The sequence below is a fragment of the Lissotriton vulgaris genome, chromosome 4_1 (genome assembly GCF_964263255.1).
Source record: "Lissotriton vulgaris chromosome 4_1, aLisVul1.2, whole genome shotgun sequence".
NCBI lineage: Eukaryota > Metazoa > Chordata > Amphibia > Caudata > Salamandridae > Lissotriton > Lissotriton vulgaris.
In genome coordinates, this window is record NC_141691.1 from 488,431 (window position 1) to 507,082 (window position 18,652).

The 18,652-nt window shown below is 52.1% G+C and overlaps 1 protein-coding gene across 1 annotated transcript in view; it reads left to right on the forward strand.

Moving 5' to 3' along the window:
* The window catches only part of LOC147718178 (baculoviral IAP repeat-containing protein 5.1-like), a 103,648-nt gene extending 90,956 nt beyond the window's left edge, over positions 1-12,692 (forward strand). Inside the window, exon 4 of the mRNA XM_086966636.1 lies at positions 12,015-12,692. Coding sequence (XP_086822762.1) covers positions 12,015-12,131 — 117 coding nt within the window. The 3' untranslated portion in view covers positions 12,132-12,692. The remainder of the gene's footprint in view (positions 1-12,014) is intronic.
* Positions 12,693-18,652: the final 5,960 nt, after the last annotated feature.

The window sequence follows — 18,652 nt, forward strand, 5'->3', positions numbered from 1 at the left end:
CCTCCAGAAGTCTACATTGTCCTTAGCCTTTGCAGCTACCAGCATATCAGCCCAATTTTTTTCCTCCCAAGCTTTCCTTGAAACAACGTGCACCTGTTTATAAATTTTTCTTGCCAACCTAACATCGTCCGGAGATTTGGTTTTAATCGCCAATAAAAGGCTTTCTTTATACTGCCTACATGTCTTATCATACCATGGCTTACTATGGGACAGATTTTGCAATTTCTGATGGTTCTTTGTTGGCAATTTTGTGACTAGGAGTTTCAAGGTGTTGAAAAGCTCATTGTGAAGTGCAATGAAGCTACCAGGATTGTCGGCCTCAGGTGGGGAACTTATAAAGGCCGACAATGAACTTGCAAATTGTAAATACATTTCTGCAAGGATATCGCCATGTACCAGTATGTGGGACCACTTTAGGGCTCGTCTGTTACTAACGAGAATCTCAACACATGAACCACTATGTCAATCAATCAATCATAACCTTTGTATAGTGCGCTACTCACCTGGAGGGTCTCAAGGCGCTTGTGGTGGGGGGGGGGGGGGTTCACTACTGCTCGAACAGCCAGGTCTTGAGTTGCTTCCTGAAGGAGAGGTGGTTTGAGGTCAGGCTGAGGTGGATGGGGAGGGAGTTCCAAGTCTTGGCTGCCACGTAGGAGAAGGATCTTCCTCCTTTTGTGGCTCTTCAGATGCGTGGAACGGAGGCGAGGGCGAGGCTGGTCGATCGTAGTTGGCGAGTGGGAGTGTAGAAGGTCAGGCGGTTGTTGAGGTACTTGGGGCCCAGGTTGTGGAGGGCCTTGTGTGCATGGGTGAGTAGTCTGAACGTGATCCTCTTGCTGACGGGGAGCCAGTGTAGGTCTCTCAGGTGTCCGGAGATGTGGCTGTGTCGGGGATGTCCAGGATGAGTCGTGCTGAGGCGTTCTGGATGCGTTGGAGTCTTTTCTGCAGTTTGGCTGTGGTTCCGGTGTAGAGGGTGTTTCCGTAGTCCAGTCGACTGGTGACGAGTGCCTGGGTGACCATCTTCCTGGTTTCGGTGGGGATCCCTCGGAAGATCTTTCGGGGCATGCGTAGGATGTTGAAGCATGACGAAGAGACGGCTTTGACTTGTCTGGTCACCGAGAGGGAGGAATCCAGGATGAAGCCCCGTTGCGCGCGTGGTCCATTGGTTTGGGTGCGCTGCCGAGGGCAGGGGGCCACCAGGAGTCGTCCCAGGCGGAGGGTGATGATCCCAGGATGAGGACTTCCGTCTTGTCTGAATTCAGTTTCAGGCGGCTGTTCTTCATCCACTCTGCTACGTCTTTCATCCCTTCGTGTAGGTTGGTTCTGGCGGTGGCGGAGTCGTTGGTGAGAGAGAGGATCAGCTGGGTGTCGTGGGCGTAGGAGATCATGTTGAGGTTGTGTTGGCGTGCGATGGCCGCGAGGGGGCTCGTGTAGATGTTGAAGAGGGTGGGGCTGAGAGATGATCCTTGTGGTACGCCCAGATGACCTCGGTGGCCTCGGATCTGAACGGGGGGAGGCGGACTCTCTGGGTTCTTCCGGCGAGGAACGAGATGATCCACTCCAGTGCCTTCTCTTGGATTCCGACATTGTTGAGGCGCTGCACTAGGGTGTGGTGACAGACAGTGTTGAACGCTGCGGAGAGGTCCAGGAGGATGAGGGCCGCTGTTTCCCCGTTGTCGAGTAGGGCTCGGATGTCGTCAGGGGCTGCGATGAGGGTGGTCTCGGTGCTGTGGTTGGCTCGGAAACCGGATTGCGAGTGGTCGAGGGATCCATTCATCTCGAGGAAGGCGGCCAGCTGTCTGTTGACGGTCTTCCCAATGACTTTGGCAGGAAAAGGGAGGAGCGAGATGGGGCGGTAGATTTTGAGGTCGGTGGGGTCCGCTGTTGGTTTCTTCAGTAGGGCGCGGAGTTCGGCATGCTGCCAGCTCTCCGGGAAGGTGGCGGCGTTGAAGGAGCAGTTGATGTCCCGGAGATGTGGCGTGATGACTGAGTCGGCCTTGTTGAAGACGTGGTGGGGGCAAGGGTCGGTTGGTGATCCGGAGTGGATGGTGTTCATCGTGCGGCTGGTGTCTTCTGTGCTGACCGGGGTCCAGGCGCGGAGGGTGGTGGTGGGGGGGCGTCGTTTCGATGGTAGGGTGCGTGGGCTGTGTGCTGAAGCTGTTGTGTATGTCTGCGATCTTGCTGTGGAAGAACGAGGCGAGTGCGAGGCGAGTGCCCTCCTGAAGAAACCCACAGCAGACCCCACTGAACTTAAGAACTACCGCCCCATCTCGCTCCTCCCATTCCCTGCCAAAGTCATTGAGAAAGCCGCCAACAGTCAGCTAGCCGCCTTCCTCGAATCCAACAAATCCCTCGACCCTTCACAGTCCGGCTTCCGAGCCAAACACAGCACCGAGACCGCCCTCATCGCAGCAACAGATGACATTCGAGCTCTACTGGACAAAGGGGAAACCACTGCCCTCATCCTACTTGACCTCTCCGCGGCCTTCGGCACAGTCTGTCATAGCACCCTTATACAACGCCTCAGCAATGTCGGAATACAAGGAAAAGCATTGGACTGGATCATCTCGTTCCTCGCCGGAAGAACCCAGAGAGTCCGCCTCCCCCCTTTCAGATCAGAGGCCACTGAAGTAATCTGCGGCGTACCACAAGGATCATCACTCAGTCCCACCCTCTTCAACATATACATGAGTCCCCTCGCATCCATCGCGCGCCAACACAACCTCAACATCATCTCCTACGCAGACGACACCCAGCTGATCCTCTCCCTCACCAAAGACCCAAACACCGCCAAAACCAACCTACATGAAGGGATAAAAGAAGTAGCCGAGTGGATGAAGAACAGCCGTCTAAAACTGAACTCTGACAAAACGGAAGTCCTCATGTTAGGATCATCCCCCTCCGCCTGGGACGACTCATGGTGGCCACCGGCCTTGGAAAACGCACCCAAACCTACAGACCACGCACGTAACCTAGGCTTCATCCTCGACTCCTCCCTCTCAATGACCAGACAAGTCAACGCCATCTCATCATCTTGCTTCAACATCCTACGTATGCTCACAAAAATCTTCCGCTGGATCCTCACCGAAACAAGAAAGACGGTCCACCCATGCACTGGTCACAAGCCGACTGGACTACGGAAACACTCTTTACTCTGGAACCACAACCAAACTACAGAAAAAACTCCAACGCATCCAAAACGCTTCAGCCAGACTCATCCTAGACATCACCCGCCAAGCTCACATTTCCGGACACCTGAAAGACCTCCACTGGCTCCCCGTTACAAGAGAATAACGTTCCGTCTCCTCACCCAGGCACACAAAGCCCTCAACGACCTAGGACCTGAATACCTCAACACGCGCCTCTCCTTTTACACCCCCACCCGCCAAATTTGATCGTCCAATCTAGCCCTCGCCGCAGTTCCATGCATCCAAAGATCGACCATGGGGGGAAGATCCTTCTCCTACTTAGCGGCCAAGACCTGGAATTCCCTCCCCACCCACCTCCGCCTTACACAGAACCACCTCTCCTTCAGAAAACAACTAAAAACTTGGATATTCGATAAGTAAAGCATCCCCCCTCCCTCAAGCGCCTTGAGACCCTCTGGGTGAGTAGTGCGCTATACAAATTCTGAACTTGAACTTGAGGTCTTGCGAGGGAGTGATGTCGTTGTTTCCGGCGCTGGGGTTGGAGAGCTCTTTGACAATGCTGAAGAGCTCCTTGCTGTTGTGGGCGTTTTTGTCTAGTCATTCCTTGAATGCTGTCTTTTTGGTGGTGTGGATCAGCTGGTGGTGTTTGCGGGTGGCGTGCTTGAGGGTGATCATGTTGTCTGTAGTCTGGTCGTTGCGCCAGGCTTTCTCGAGGGTACGGCAGTTCTTCTTGGAGCTCTTGAGTTCGTCGGTGAACCAGGGGGCTTTCTTGCTGCTGGGTCTGCTGGGGGCGGTCTTCAGTGGAGCCAGGTCATCTGCTCAGATGGTGATCCACTGTGTGAGGTTGTTGGTTGCTTGGCTGGGGTCCATTGATCTTGCGGGGGTGATCTGGGTCAGGGATGTGGTGAGCTGATCGGAGGTGATCTTGTTCCAGCTCCTGCGGGGACCCTGTTGTGGGTGGTGGTGGGTAGTCAGCTTTTGGAAGCTGAAGTGGACGCAGCTGTTGTCTGTCCAGTGAAGTCCAGTGGCGTGGCTGAAGGAGATGTACTTGCTGGATGAGAAGACGGGGTAAAGCGTGTGTCTGGCGTAATGGGTGGGGGTTGTCACCAGTTGCTTTAGTCAGAGGTTGGCGAGGTTGTCCAGCATGGTGGTGGTGTTGCTGTCATTGTTGTTCTCCAGGTGGAAGTCTGTAGATGAGGGTGCCTCGGAGGGTGGTTTTGGGGTCGGTGTGGATCTGGAAGTGCAGGTGTTTGGCGGCTGTGAGGGTGTCGTCTGTGTTGGTCGTGATGCGGATGGTATTTCTGTGGACAATGGCGATGCCTCCTCCGGTCTGGTTGAGGCGGTCCCTCCGGGTAATCTTGTAGCCGTCCAAGATGGCTATGGCGATGTTGGGCGCTGAGGAGATGTTCATCCAGGTTTCCGTGATGAAGGCGACGTCTGGAGATATGGTGTCGAGCAGGTTCCAGAGTTCTATGGCGTGTCTGTGGACGGAGCGGGTGTTAAGCAGGATGCACTTAGGGTGGTTGCTGCTGGTGGTCGGCTTTGCAGGTGCTGCGCGGGTCCGGAGGCAAGTGAACTTGCAGGTTCGGCAGGTGACTGGTCCGTGGGTGCGTCTCGGGGTGGCTTGGTAGCAGCCGGGGCTCCGGCCGGTGTTGAGTGCGTTGAGGGTGGCGCCATCTTACGTTCGGCGGGTAGGCTGGAATCTGCGGGGGCCAGGGGTCCTGGCACTGGGCGCGGTCCAGGCGCAGACGGGCTTGCCTTTGGCGCACAATCGGCGCTCCCGCTGCACGGTCTCCATTTAAGGCGAAGTGGGAGGGAGGGGCAGCTGGGAGGCGGGAGCGGGGAGGGCACAGAAGAAAAGGGGCGGGCCGCGATGTGCGGCAGGAAGCGGGGATCACAGGGAACAGGGGCTAGAATACAATCGCAAAGGTAACAGGGGCTAGAATACAATCGCAAAGATACACGGAGCAAAACAGGAGCAAAACAGGGGCAAAACAACAGGCAACAAGTGGAGAGGAAACACAGGCACAGCACTTAGCGGAAAAATGGCAACAATCAGCAGCGAGGAAGGGGGGGGCACGCACACACAGCTGGAGGGCCGGGCGGCGCGGGGGTGTCCTGAGGACAGGTCACACTCGCCTGCGCCGCACAGTCTCCATTTAAGGACAACTGGGAGGGAGGGGCAGCTGGGAGGCGGGATCGGGGAGGACACAGAAGAAAAGGGGCGGGGCCACGATGTACGCACGGGGGTCACAGGGAACAGGGGCTAGAATACAATCACAAAGATACACAGAGCAAAACAGGGGCAAAACAGGCAACAAGTGGCGAGAACACAGGCACAGCTCTTAGCGGAAAAACTGCAATGATCAGCAGCGAGCGAGGGAGGGGGCACACAGACACAGCTGGAGGGCCGTGCGGCGCGGGGGTGTCCTGAGGACAGGTCACCCCCTGTGGATCAGTTATCTTTGCTCTCCCAGCCCCCTTTACCAAGCATGCTTCTAGCTGTAATTCCAAGGGGCAATGGTCCCTCTCTATCCTGGCCTTCACCTCTAAGTCAATCATATGCTGCCAGATAGTCAAGGAGACAATTACAAAATATAAATTGCTTTTGGAATTGTTCCTATAAAATGTTGGCTTTTTGGTCGTATCCGACGGGAGACGTTCATTGCAGGCCCTAAGACCGTGTTCCGCGGACAACTTCACTAATTGAACTGCCAGAACTGAACCATGTACAGGATCATTATTATCCAACGGGGGAATGTTATTTGCCTGATCTTCTTCGTCAAAAACATCGCTCAGCCCTGAGATTGGTTCATAGTTGCAATTTAGATCACCAGCTATAATTACAGCTTCTTTGTCAACTATTCTGCTTAAAAAGGAGTCCAGTTTTTCCATAGTTAAAGATTCCTTGGATACTGGAGCGGGTCTTTTATAGACGTTAATTAAATAAAGTATTTTACCTTCGCTAGTTGTAATTTTTAGTACCAGTATGTCCAACGAGCTTGTGTCTATAACTTCTACCTTGATCCTCAAAGTTACTCTGACCCAGGTGATTAGACCGCCTGATAGCCTTCCCCTGCCCGAGGGGATGGCACCAATTCTAAATGACTTATAGTCTACCCTACGAGGCGTATCGAGTGCCCATGATTCTTGAAGGCAAAAATCACCAGAATCAATGTACTTTGCCCAATCAGGATCCCTCGGGTTCTTTGTTACACCAGCTATATTCCATGATATTAGTTTCAGGATCTCATCGTTCCTGCTACTCATGGGTGGTAACCCCAGATTTGGAGACCTGATATTAGAAGTGATAGCTCCCATAGATAACTCTCCCATGGAGTTCTGTCCTTCCAGGGGTTCAGTTCGCTCTCCCTGTGTGTTCACACAATTTGTATACCCTGGTTTATGTGTGGATGGGTCCTGTGGTCCGTCCCCCTGGACACAAGCTACCACGACTACTCCTTCACTGCTAGTGGTACTAGGGACTTCTATGTGTCCTTTCCCTTGGTCATGTTTGAGCATAGGACTCAGTATGCATTGTCTACCTTTGGTGCTAGATGTCCAACCCATAATTGGCTTCAGTCAATCTACTGCATCTAAACAGCTGAATCTGTTAAAGGTTGGTGCCCCTACCCATTGGTTTGGATTACCCAAGCCCCTATCACGGATCCCACTCCAAGCTTGAAAATTAACCCTAGTCCAACTTCCGCCACCTTCAGAACGCGTCCTGGGTGGATAAAAAAACGAAAGAGGTCTGGTTTCGATTGCGGAGTTCCCTCCTTGAGAGTTCCATGAGCATATATGATGCACAGTTTGTGGGTCTTCAAAATCGACTACCACACAGTCACCAGTACTTGATTTTTCTTGAGGGGCCTATCCAAGGGGCCCTTCGCACCATTAAGATTTTACTCTTTATGTGTGTAGATAAGGGCCTGTTTTCGTTTAGCCAGTAAGATACTTTGGTTTTTAAGTGTCCAAAAGGATTCTTCATGTTGCTTACCTAGCTCAGGGACCCCTGTCAGGACAATTACATAGGGACTAACATCTGGTGGTAGATTGATATAACCTCCCCTCGGTTTTCTCTCTGTTTGATACCCTTTCTGTTCCTGCTGGTTAGACTTAGTAACATTAGTATCCTGTACCGGGGTTTCTTTAACCGATGCATCAATGCTTACTAAATTTACCATAGTTGCATTTTTCTTGTCCTCACTCGTTCCCTGGGTCGAGCGTTGCGGTATGTTCATATCAAGTACTGGCGCTGTCAAAGCTGCACCCCCGGAAACTTGCCAGTGTTATAATGCTTTTTTCAACCTCTAGTAACTGGTTTTCTATACGTGTCAGTCTGGTTTCTAATGGGGTTAGGAATTTTTTTTAATTTCCCCCATGTTCTTTAGCAGGATTGCAGTCCCTTCGTCAGCCATTCCTGCTCTGTCTCCCGTCTCGGCTCGAACTAGAGAATCCTGTGATTCCTCTGGTATGTCTAGATTAACAACGATTAAGGCATCATCCTCATCATGCCCACTCTGTACTACCTATGGAGCAACCCCTATTTTCTCCCCCTCTTTGTTCACTGTGTCCCTATTCCCCTGTGCTTTGATGACTTTTGCTTTTTTACTAGTGTGAGCAGGTGCAGGAGCGGTCGGGCGTTTCCGTTTCGATATAGCTCCCTCCCGTCTCCCACGTAATTGTCTTTTATTGGCCTTGTCTTCCTGGACCTCTCGCTCTATGGTTTTGATTATAATATCGTCCACTGTAACTGGCCCTGTGAGGGCTATAGGATCATTAAGCAGATGCGTTGGTACTTGTGTAAGGGTAGGTATCTGGGGATGTGAGCTAGGAGTGTGGTGCACGTCTGCTTGTAACACAATAGGGGTAGGACGGTCAATATGTTCCGGAGTTCTGGCAGATGCTATATGGCCCAAGGATGATCTTTTGGTCATTACAGGGTCCTGTGACATTCTTCTAGTCACTGCTAGATCCAGTGACACACTTTTCTCCATCAAACTTATGCCCTGATCTATTACCGAGTTAACTCTGGTAATAAAATTGTCGAGGGTACCTGTTAGCTGTCCCCCCCCCCTTCCCCCCCATTTGCTGCCTTGCTCCTGCTTTCACGAGTGGCCATCCTAATGACGCTTGATCTAAAGTGGAACACAGGCGCTCGTAATCAATTGAATAATATGTAGTACATACAGTTTTTGGTACCACAGAAGTTTAAACGCAAGAGGGGTGGCCCGGTCTGTTCTTGATCGGTCTGGAACGGGCTAGAACGGGCCCGCCCTTGGCCCGGTCTTCACCCGGCGATCGCGCACATCCGGCGTGCAGGGTGGTGGTTAAGTAGGAGGAGGTGGGGCGGGAAGAGGACCAACTGCGGCCGATCAGCGCCGCACTGCACGCTGGTCCTTGCAGTCATGCTGACACTTTGTGGGTCAGTCTCTTCCTGTGGCAGCAATTGAGTTCCTCACCGTTCCGAGCACGAGCGGCTCCCGCGCAGCGGGGGCCGCAAGAAGTTGTTCTCAGCAGGGAAGGTCCACGAAGTCCAGGAGTCCCAACAACCGCAGCTCTCACTCCAGGAAAAAAGGGCAGGCAGCACCCAGTTACATTCACTAATAGGGGTGATTTGCTTGGGTATCACACCGTGGGTCCTACAATACAAAGGTAAGTAAGACAATTTACTTAGCAAAGCAGTTACTTCTTATTCATACAAAAAGCAGGTCGACACTAAGAACATTTCAGAGAAAAAAAAAACAAGGGCTGTTATAGAGAAAAGAATGTTATTGTTTTGCAGGTCAGTAAAATGACTTGCAATGCTGGGTGTCTGGGGTTAGAGCCAAGATTCTCCAAGGTTCAAGGAGGCAATCGAGTTGCACCACCAGTGCACTAGGGTGACCAGGTGCAGAGTGCAGAAGCCCAATGTTAGCCAGAGGGTCTAGGGGACCTTTGGTCAGGGGCTGCTCATGAGCAGGCTACTGAGTTGCGGGAGAAAAGCGCCAAAGTTTAAGGTCTGCATTGTAGGGGCCAACGGTCAGCACAAGCGCTGTACCACCAGTGACATGGAGTTGGCCGGATGCATGGTGCAGATGAGACGTCGGGAGACTTAGTGATCCAATAGATCTCTCCAGTTCAGAAGAGATGTTGCAGGCTCGGTCAAGAAGCTTTCGACCACCAACAAGAGAGGCATGTTGGGTTTTGAGGGATTCCTGGACACTGTCAGTTGGACCACCTAAGGCATTGGGGCTTTGGGTGCAGGGTTGTCTTTAGTTGTTTTTTCTTACCAGCTTCTGTCGGGGTGGACCCCTCAGGTTGAGGCTGCAGGTGCCTGGTAGAAGATCAAGGCAGGTCACGGATCTCTGAATCCCAGGTCAGGATCTCTGGGGAGACCTCCCTATGGTGTTGGGCCACTCAACCTCGGGCCGTGGGTGTCTAATGCAGAGTGGTGCAGAACTTCGAAGCCAGCTGTATCCGTGGTCTGTATTGGAATCTTTGGTTTAGCAAATCTGCTGCTCACGGAAGACAGAGTCTTTTTGGTGAAGGCAGGGCAGGTCCTCTGGTTTCTGAATGGCTGAGGGCTACTGGACACGCCGAGGTTTCACTGGTTGCAGGACGAAGGCAGGACAGGCTGGTAGGGCTGGGGGCAAAAGCAGTTGGTGTCCTCTTCTTCCTCATACAGCACAGCTCTTTGGTCCTTCTTTCTTCTTATCTAATCTGAGGCGGCAAGGCCCCCCTACTAAATTTAGGGGCATTGCAGCGGTGTATCGATTGGGACCAATGTGTCCCTTCCTTGGGGTAAGTGCACCCCCTATTATGCAACCCTCCAGTGGGAATGGGCATAAGCGTCTCTCTGGTTGGCTGTGTCCCCTCATCAAGGTAGAGGGGGACTGAGATGTGTGCTTCACCTTTGTCTCCCCCACCTGAGGGGTGGGTTGGCAATGGTGGGCACACCGCTCTCCCTAACTCAGTATTCCAGCTGATTTTCTCATCCAAAGTGGGGGTCAGAACTAATGGGAGCCAGTTACTTCTGGAAGCAAAAAGCAGGGTCCGCTAATAAAGGCAGCATGCCTTTGCAGCTTCCCCATCGTGGACCCAACCCACCCTGGGGGAGGGGGCATGTCACCTCTGCCCAGAATGGGCTTTGTTTCTGAACTTGGAGGAGCTCTACCTAGTGGTCCATAAACCTGCCTGGTGGTGGCAACTGGTGGATAGCCATTCAGAAACCACACCAGGGCTGGTCAGTTTTCTGGGAGCATCTCTAAGATGCCCTCTTGGTGATTTTACATTAAATTCCACACTGGCATCGGTGTGTGTTTAATGTGCTGAGACGTTTGCTACCAAACTTCCCTGGTTTCAGTAAAGCCATTGTGGAGCTGTGGAGTTCATAGTGACCAACTGCCGGACCGTATACACTCTATGGCTTTACTGCACTTACTATGACTATGTCTAAGAATGGACCGTAGTGGTACAGGGCTCATGCCAATGCACCCGTACCTCAGGGCTAATTCATCCTGCTAGAAATGTGGCTTACCTAGGCCACAGGTAGTGGATTGCAGGCATGGCACACAGGGATGTGTGCCATGTCGACTCTTCACTTTTCTTTGTACCAAAGCACGCAGCCTGCATGGCACGCAGCCTGCATGGCAGTGTGTATGTTAAGGCACATGACCTCCAAGGGTGGCACACTAGGTGCTGCAGCCCTATGAGTCCTTTCCTGATCACAGTGCCCTGGGTACCTAGGGTACCTTTTTAAAGGGCATACCTGAGGCCAGAGATGTGCCAATTGTGGTTACAAAGGTACAGTTTTAAAAAAGGATATCTAAGAGAGAGAGTACCCCACTATCACCAGGGAACAGGGTACAGAGACAACCAGTCTAGGAAAGATCCCTGGGTACACACTCACAAGGAAATCTGCTCTATTTCTGTATCTCAACAGTCTAGGTATTCACACAAATGTAATCCCACCGACACGGCTCAATCAATCACTGTGATGGTAAATGGTCAATTTCCACACTAAAATTAAACGTTCAGTCTTTTTAACCCCTTCCACGCAGATGACGAGCTGGGCTCGTCATGGCATAGCCTCCTCGCACGCTGATGATGAGCCCAGCTCGTCACGTAACATGCGTTTTAAAAAATCTCAGCGTACGAGCATAATTCCGCTAGCGCGCATGAGGTTAGTAAAAAAAACGTACAAAAATATATGTATTTGTATATACATAAACAAATTAAAAAAATTATACATATTTGTGTACGTTTTTTTATTAAAAAGACTGTGAACGTTTAATTTTAGTGTGGAAATTGACCATTTACCATCACTGTGATTGATTGAGCCGTGTCGGTGGGATTACATTTGTGTGAATACCTAGACTGTTGAGATACGGAAATAGAGCATATTTCCTTGTGAGTGTGTACCCAGGGATCTTTCCTAGACCAGTTTTAAAAAAGAATACCGGTGCTGGAGCCTAAGTAGCAGGTTCCCAGCACACACTCAGTCACGTTAGCATCCGATATCGGACAAAAAGTTACAGGATAATCATGCCAAAAAGTGCACTTTCCTAACAATGGTGTGAAGTGTCCCTGTGGCATGTAAAGGAGTTACGCAGTTGGGTTTAGGGAATGTATAAGTTGAATACCCCACTCCTTTTTGTGCTCATCCCACCTGCCAGTGCACAAATACACAAAACTGAGAGGAACCCGGTCTTTATCTTTGACTGAATGTTGAACCACCTTAGGTTAGATCCCTTGGCTAAACCAAATCTAAGTTTGCTGAGTAGGAACAAGCGAAGGTATATTCACCTGTGGTCTTCTGAGGATTGTTTTTTCTTTCACAAACTGAATGTAAATCTACTGAACTTTACATGTGTGTAATTTCAGCATAAAAAAACCAAGGAAAAGATTGTTCACATCCAAGAAGTGTTGGCCAGCACCACCAAACGTCTCCAGAAGTACTTTGAAGCGGAGCACGGGTGCGTTGTGGACTTGGATCCCTAGTAGGGATCTGAAACTCTCAAGGCTGTCGACACAGAGCACATCAGAGCACAGGAGGCCTCCTGGACACAGAGCTTCAAGGATAAAAGACCTCTTCTGGGGATGGGTCTTCACCTCGACACCTTGAAGTATCGAGGACCATGAACACTTCCACGTCATGTCAACTTGCACTTTGAGATAGGAATGTACGGAATGCTGGGTGTTCCTGGTCATCGTCCAGCTGGGCCTTGATATTGGGGGTGCTGGTCAATCCAGTTCAACATCTGTCACACATCTGCTCCAATATGAGCGTATCATCTGCAATAATTACTACTTTAGCAAAAGAGGACCATTTACAGTGAACAAGTAGTATGCCGTTGTCTACTTAGTAAATAATATCACCATTGGTGAAATCTGACACTGCTGACTTCTTGCACAATGCTGCTCTCTTTAGTATAGTGGCGGAAGTGCAGTAGCATTTGGCGGGTTTTACACTTTTTGTACATTGTATATTTGTCCTTAAACAAATGGTATATTGTAGGTTAGGTTTTTTTTCTCCTGTGTTTTCAATAAACATCTTGATTTAAAAGAGCTTTGCTAGGTTTGTACTAGTAAACAATATCACGTAAGAAGATCAAGAACCCCGGACTTCACATAAAATGAATGTGGCTGAGCAGTGCTTAATTTGTGTAGGAGAGTCCCGTAGCTCTACTCTGAAGCCTGGGACCCCCGTAATTCAAGGTTGGGGCGCTGAATGCAATGGCTATTAATCTTTAACCCCTTTACCCGACACTCCCGGTCCCCTTATCCAACTCTTGCACATTTCTGATTTCTCCCTTTGTGACGGTTTTGCCGTCTTTCCCTTCCTCCACACTATTTTCTTTTTTTACTTTTGCCTGCACAGCACTTGCAGAGTGCTTATGAAATATATCGTATTCTATATAAATCTTAAGAGGCTTGCATCCTCCCCTCTTTTCATTCGATCCTGTGCTTGTCAGTTACTTTTCCTCTGCTTCTATTGGCTGTAGGATGCCATTTCCTGTTGTGCTTTAACTGTGTCCCGCTGCCCAAGTACTGATCCATCTGCTCTTGTGCTTGTTCACTTAACCATTCTCCCCGTGGCAGCATGCATTTCAAGCATGAGAGAGAGAGGCCAGGGAGGCCAAGGAGGCCAGGGAGGCTTGCCCGGGTGCCAGCAGCGAGGGGTGTCTTTTAGACGCCATTTCTTTGGGCTGGAGGTGGCCAACATAGATTGTCGCTTTGGGCGCGGATATAGTTTGCTGCCCCAGCAGTGACTCCTGGGTATGTCCCTTTCATTTCCATTTTTTAAACTTAAGTACTGATTAGGGCCCGGGGCACACCTGCTGTTTGGCATCCTTCCCCTTCACCTGAAGCCTGCACTCCCTGATGAGCCCGACTTTGATGAAAGCCCCTCCCCTTCAGTGCACCCAGATGAGGGCGTTAACGCGGGTCTCTAACACAATGTAAGAAAGTTCTGGGTGCACCTTTGTGGGGAACTGTCTGGCAGGCGTTCAACACTAAAGCATTTAGAACCAACGCAGTCCTTCAAATAACAGAGTCCCGCACTTGCTGCTTCACCGCAAGATAACAAAGCATTGAAAGGGGAAATCTTCTCTCTCGCTGTTCTCAAGGAGATTGCAGTGGAGCTGCTTCAGGAAAATTGTTTGAATGATAAAAAATTGAAAATATTTTCTATGTTAAAATATATACCACAAAAATGTTACTTGGGCTGTACAGTGGTTATCAAGCAAATCTGTCTGCCTTCATACATGTTTACGATCCTTACCTGGACAGAGTTACTCTATCACATTTGTATAACACTTTCTTTCTCTGCCATGGTCCCTTTCAAAGGATTCTGAGATAATCTCCCTAATTGATAGACTGGCATGTAGGGGCTGTAAAGGAGTGAAAATGGCCTGAGTGGCCCTTCTCACTGGGATTGTTAGCAAATTCAATACAAAATACTTTCTTTGCAGACCACGTGCATCCTCCGTAGGGTGGTGAGGATGGTTGTCCACTTGCATCCTCTGTCGTGTGGTGCGGATGGTTGCGTCCAAATGGATCCTCCGTCGTGTGGTGCAGATGGTTGCGTCCACAAGCATCCTCCGTCGTGTGGTGCAGATGGTTGCATCCACAAGCATCCTCCATCGTGTGGTGCAGCTGGTTGCGTCCACATGGATCCTCCGTCGTGTGGTGCGGATGGTTGCGTCCACAGGCATCCTGCGTCGTGTGGTGCGGCTGGTTGCATCCACATGGATCCTCCATCGTGTGGTGAGGAGGGTTGGGTCCACAAGCATCCTCCGTCGTGTGGTGCGGCTGGTTGCATCCACATGCATCCCCCGTCGGGTGGTGAGGATGGTTGCGTCCATAAGCATCCTATGTTGTTTGGTGCTGCTGGTTGCGTCCACATGGATCCTCCGTCGTGTCGTGTGGTGCGGCTGGTTGCGTCCACATGGATCCTCCGTCGTGTGGTGCGGATGGTTGCGTCCACATGGATCCTCCGTCGTGTGGTGCGGATGGTTGCGTCCACAAGCATCCTCCGTCATTTGGTGCAGATGGTTGCGTCCACAAGCTTTCTCTGTCGTGTGGTGCGGATGGTTGCGTCCACAAGCATCCTCCGTCATTTGGTGCAGATGGTTGCGTCCACACGCATCCTCCGTCGTGTGGTGCGGATGGTTGCGTCCACATGGATCCTCCGTCGTGTGGTGCAGATGGTTGCGTTCACATGGATCCTCCGTCGTGTGGTGCAGATGGTTGCATTCACATGGATCCTCCGTCGTGTGGTGCGGATGGTTGCGTCCACATGGATCCTCCGTCGTTTGGTGCGGCTGGTTGCGTCCACATGGATCATCCGTTGCGTGGTGAGGATGGTTCTCCACATGCATCCTCCGTCGGGTGGTGCGGCTGGTTGCGTCCACATGGATCCTCCGTTTGTGTGGTGCGGATGGTTGCGTCTACAAGCATCCTCCGTCGTTTGGTGCGGCTGGTTGCGTCCACATGGATCCTCCGTCATGTGGTGAGGATGGTTGTGTCCACATGCATCCCCCATCGGGTGGTGCGGATGGTTGCGTCCACAAGCATCCTCCGTCGTTTGGTGCGGATGGTTGTGTCCACAAGCATCCTCCATGTGGTGCGGATGCGTTGCATTGTTGGCCGGCCTCTTCTGTTCTTGAGGTGAGTGTGAAGGGGATTTGCAGCATGCTGGGGATGAGCAGTCCCCACGCTCACCGCTGTAAGCAGTGTCCGGTTGAGTCGGCTGTGTCATGTTTTAGATCGCGCCTTTGGTTGTGGTGAGTTTGGGCTGGTGTGGCCGGTTGTTCGGCTAGCTCCAATACCCCTCCCTTTGGGTGCGGTTACGCGGCTTCCAAGCTGGCTAAATAGTGTGGTTCGATATCTTGGCAGAAAAGCTGCAGCAGAGCGGGGGCTGTGTGTTTAGTGGTTGCGAGTTTCTGGGCAGGCCTCAAACTGGCTCGGAAGTAGGGTCCGCTCAGGGCAAGTAAAGGGTCAGTCACAAATGTTTTAAGTGTAGTTGTGGTGGGGCTTTCTGGTTACACTGCTATAGATTCACGGCAGCCACAGAATTGCAGGGTTAGTGGGCTGCTTGTAAACTATGCCCCAGTGTGAGGACTGACTACTGTCCTTTGCTTTGAAAGGGGTGTCCAGTGATAAAAGTTTTGTTGGTCAAAGGTGGTTTGTCAAAGTAAAATGATGGGTGAAAGTGTATGGCTTGTGGTGAGCGTTGGTTCCCCAGTCGAAGGCAGCTTTATTTATTATATTTTATTTGAGGACTTGGAGGCTTCTGGATATGTGAAGGAGGGCCACGGAAGGGGCACAGGGTTGTGGTTGTCCTATTCTGGAGCCCAGTTGCGGGGTGGCCTTTTCCGCCCCTGGGTTTACATCGTGGCCAGAGAAGGGCACATGTATTGGTTGTCCCCCTCGTCCAGGCACGCAGTTGCGGGGTGGTGGCCTTCTTCAGTACCAGTTTGATCTTGCGTTCCCTGCAGTGGGGGGTGGCCCACCGGGCAACCGCTGAATCATGTTAGCTATTTTAAAATGGGGTGAAGCCTGCCAGTTTTGCCAGGGGTATCTTGGGATCAGTATGGATGGGGGTTTGACCCAAGGGGCCCTAGGGGAGCTCCTTGTCGGCGCAGTGTGCCTTCCCTGGCCTCACAGCAGTGTTTGTGGCTCACCAGGCAGTCGTTTCTTTTGTGTGGCTTTGACTTACTGGGTGGTGGAGCCAGGCTGCACAACTAGCAGTGGCGGAAGTTTCAATGCCTGGGCCCCCAGGGGGGCCAAGATGTCCCACTCCATTTGTTGCTGAGTGGGGCAGGCGGCAGGTTGTGTTCAATGCCTCCTACCTCCTAGAATAGCGCGGGGCTATCATCGGAGGTATGAAGGTGGCTTCAGCCCCACGCTATCATCGGAGGTATGAAGGTGGCTTCAGCCCCACGCTATCATCGGAGGTATGAAGGTGGCGTCAGCCCCGCGCTATCCTAAGAGGTATGAAGGTGGCGTCAGCCCCGCGCTATCCTAGGAGGTATGAAGGTGGCGTCAGCCCCACGCTATCCTAAGAGGTATGAAGGTGGGGTTAGCCCTGCGCTATCCTCGGAGGTATGAAGGTGGCTTCAGCCCCGCGCTATCCTAAGAGGTATGAAGGTGGGGTTAACCCCGCGCTATCATCGGAGGTTTGAAGGTGGCTTTAGCCCCGTGCTATCCTAAGAGGTATGAAGGTGGCGTCAGCCCCGCGCTATCATCGGAGGTATGAAGGTGGCTTCAGCCCCGCGCTATCATCAGAGGTATGAAGGTGGCTTCAGCCCCGCGCTATCCTAAGAGGTATGAAGGTGGCGTCAGCCCCGCGCTATCCTAAGAGGTATGAAGGTGGTGTTAGTCCCGCGCTATCATCGGAGGTATGAAGGTGGCTTTAGCCCCGTGCTATCCTAAGAGGTATGAAGGTGGCGTCAGCCCCGCGCTATCCTAAGAGGTATGAAGGTGGCGTCAGCCCCGCGCTATCCTAAGAGGTATGAAGGTGGCGTCAGCCCCGCGCTATCCTAAGAGGTATGAAGGTGGCTTCAGCCCCGCGCTATCATCGGAGGTATGAAGGTGGCTTCAGCCCCGCGCTATCATCGGAGGTATGAAGGTGGCTTCAGCCCCGCGCTATCCTAAGAGGTATGAAGGTGGCGTCAGCCCCGCGCTATCCTAAGAGGTATGAAGGTGGGGTTAGCCCCGCGCTATCCTAAGAGGTATGAAGGTGGCGTCAGCCCCGCGCTATCCTAAGAGGTATGAAGGTGGGGTCAGCCCCGCGCTATCCTAAGAGGTATGAAGGTGGCGTCAGCCCCGCGCTATCCTAAGAGGTATGAAGGTGGCGTCAGCCCCGCGCTATCCTAAGAGGTATGAAGGTGGGGTTAGCCCCGCGCTATCCTAAAAGGTATGAAGGTGGGGTTAGCCCCGCGCTATCCTAAGAGGTATGAAGGTGGGGTTAGCCCCGCGCTATCCTAAGAGGTATGAAGGTGGCGTCAGCCCCGCGCTATCCTAAGAGGTATGAAGGTGGGGTTAGCCCCGCGCTATCCTAAGAGGTATGAAGGTGGCGTCAGCCCAGCGCTATCCTAGGAGGTATGAAGGTGGCGTCAGCCCCGCGCTATCCTAAGAGGTATGAAGGTGGGGTCAGCCCCGCGCTATCCTAAGAGGTATGAAGGTGGGGTTAGCCCCGCGCTATCCTAGGAGGTATGAAGGTGGCTTTAGCCCCGTGCTATCCTAAGAGGTATGAAGGTGGCGTCAGCCCCGCGCTATCCTAAGAGGTATGAAGGTGGCGTCAGCCCCGCGCTATCCTAGGAGGTATGAAGGTGGGGTTAGCCCCGCGCTATCCTAAGAGGTATGAAGGTGGCGTCAGCCCCGCGCTATCCTAAGAGGTATGAAGGTGGCGTCAGCCCCGCGCTATCCTAAGAGGTATGAAGGTGGGGTTAGCCCCACGCTATCCTAAGAGGTATGAAGGTGGGGTTAGCCCCGCGCTATCCTAGGAGGTATGAAGGTGGGGTTAGCCCCGCGCTATCCTAAGAGGTATGAAGGTGGGGTTAGCCCCGCGCTATCCTAGGAGGTATGAAGGTGGGGTTAGCCCCGCGCTATCCTAGGAGGTATGAAGGTGGGGTTAGCCCCGCGCTATCATCGGAGGTATGAAGGTGGCTTCAGCCCCGCGCTATCATCGGAGGTATGAAGGTGGTTTTAGCCCCGTGCTATCCTAAGAGGTATGAAGGTGGCGTCAGCCCAGCGCTATCCTAAGAGGTATGAAGGTGGGGTTAGCCCCGCGCTATCATCGGAGGTATGAAGGTGGCTTTAGCCCCGTGCTATCCTAAGAGGTATGAAGGTGGCGTCAGCCCAGCGCTATCCTAGGAGGTATGAAGGTGGGGTTAGCCCCGCGCTATCCTAGGAGGTATGAAGGTGGGGTTAGCCCCGCGCTATCCTAAGAGGTATGAAGGTGGGGTTAGCCCTGCGCTATCCTAAGAGGTATGAAGGTGGGGTTAGCCCCGCGC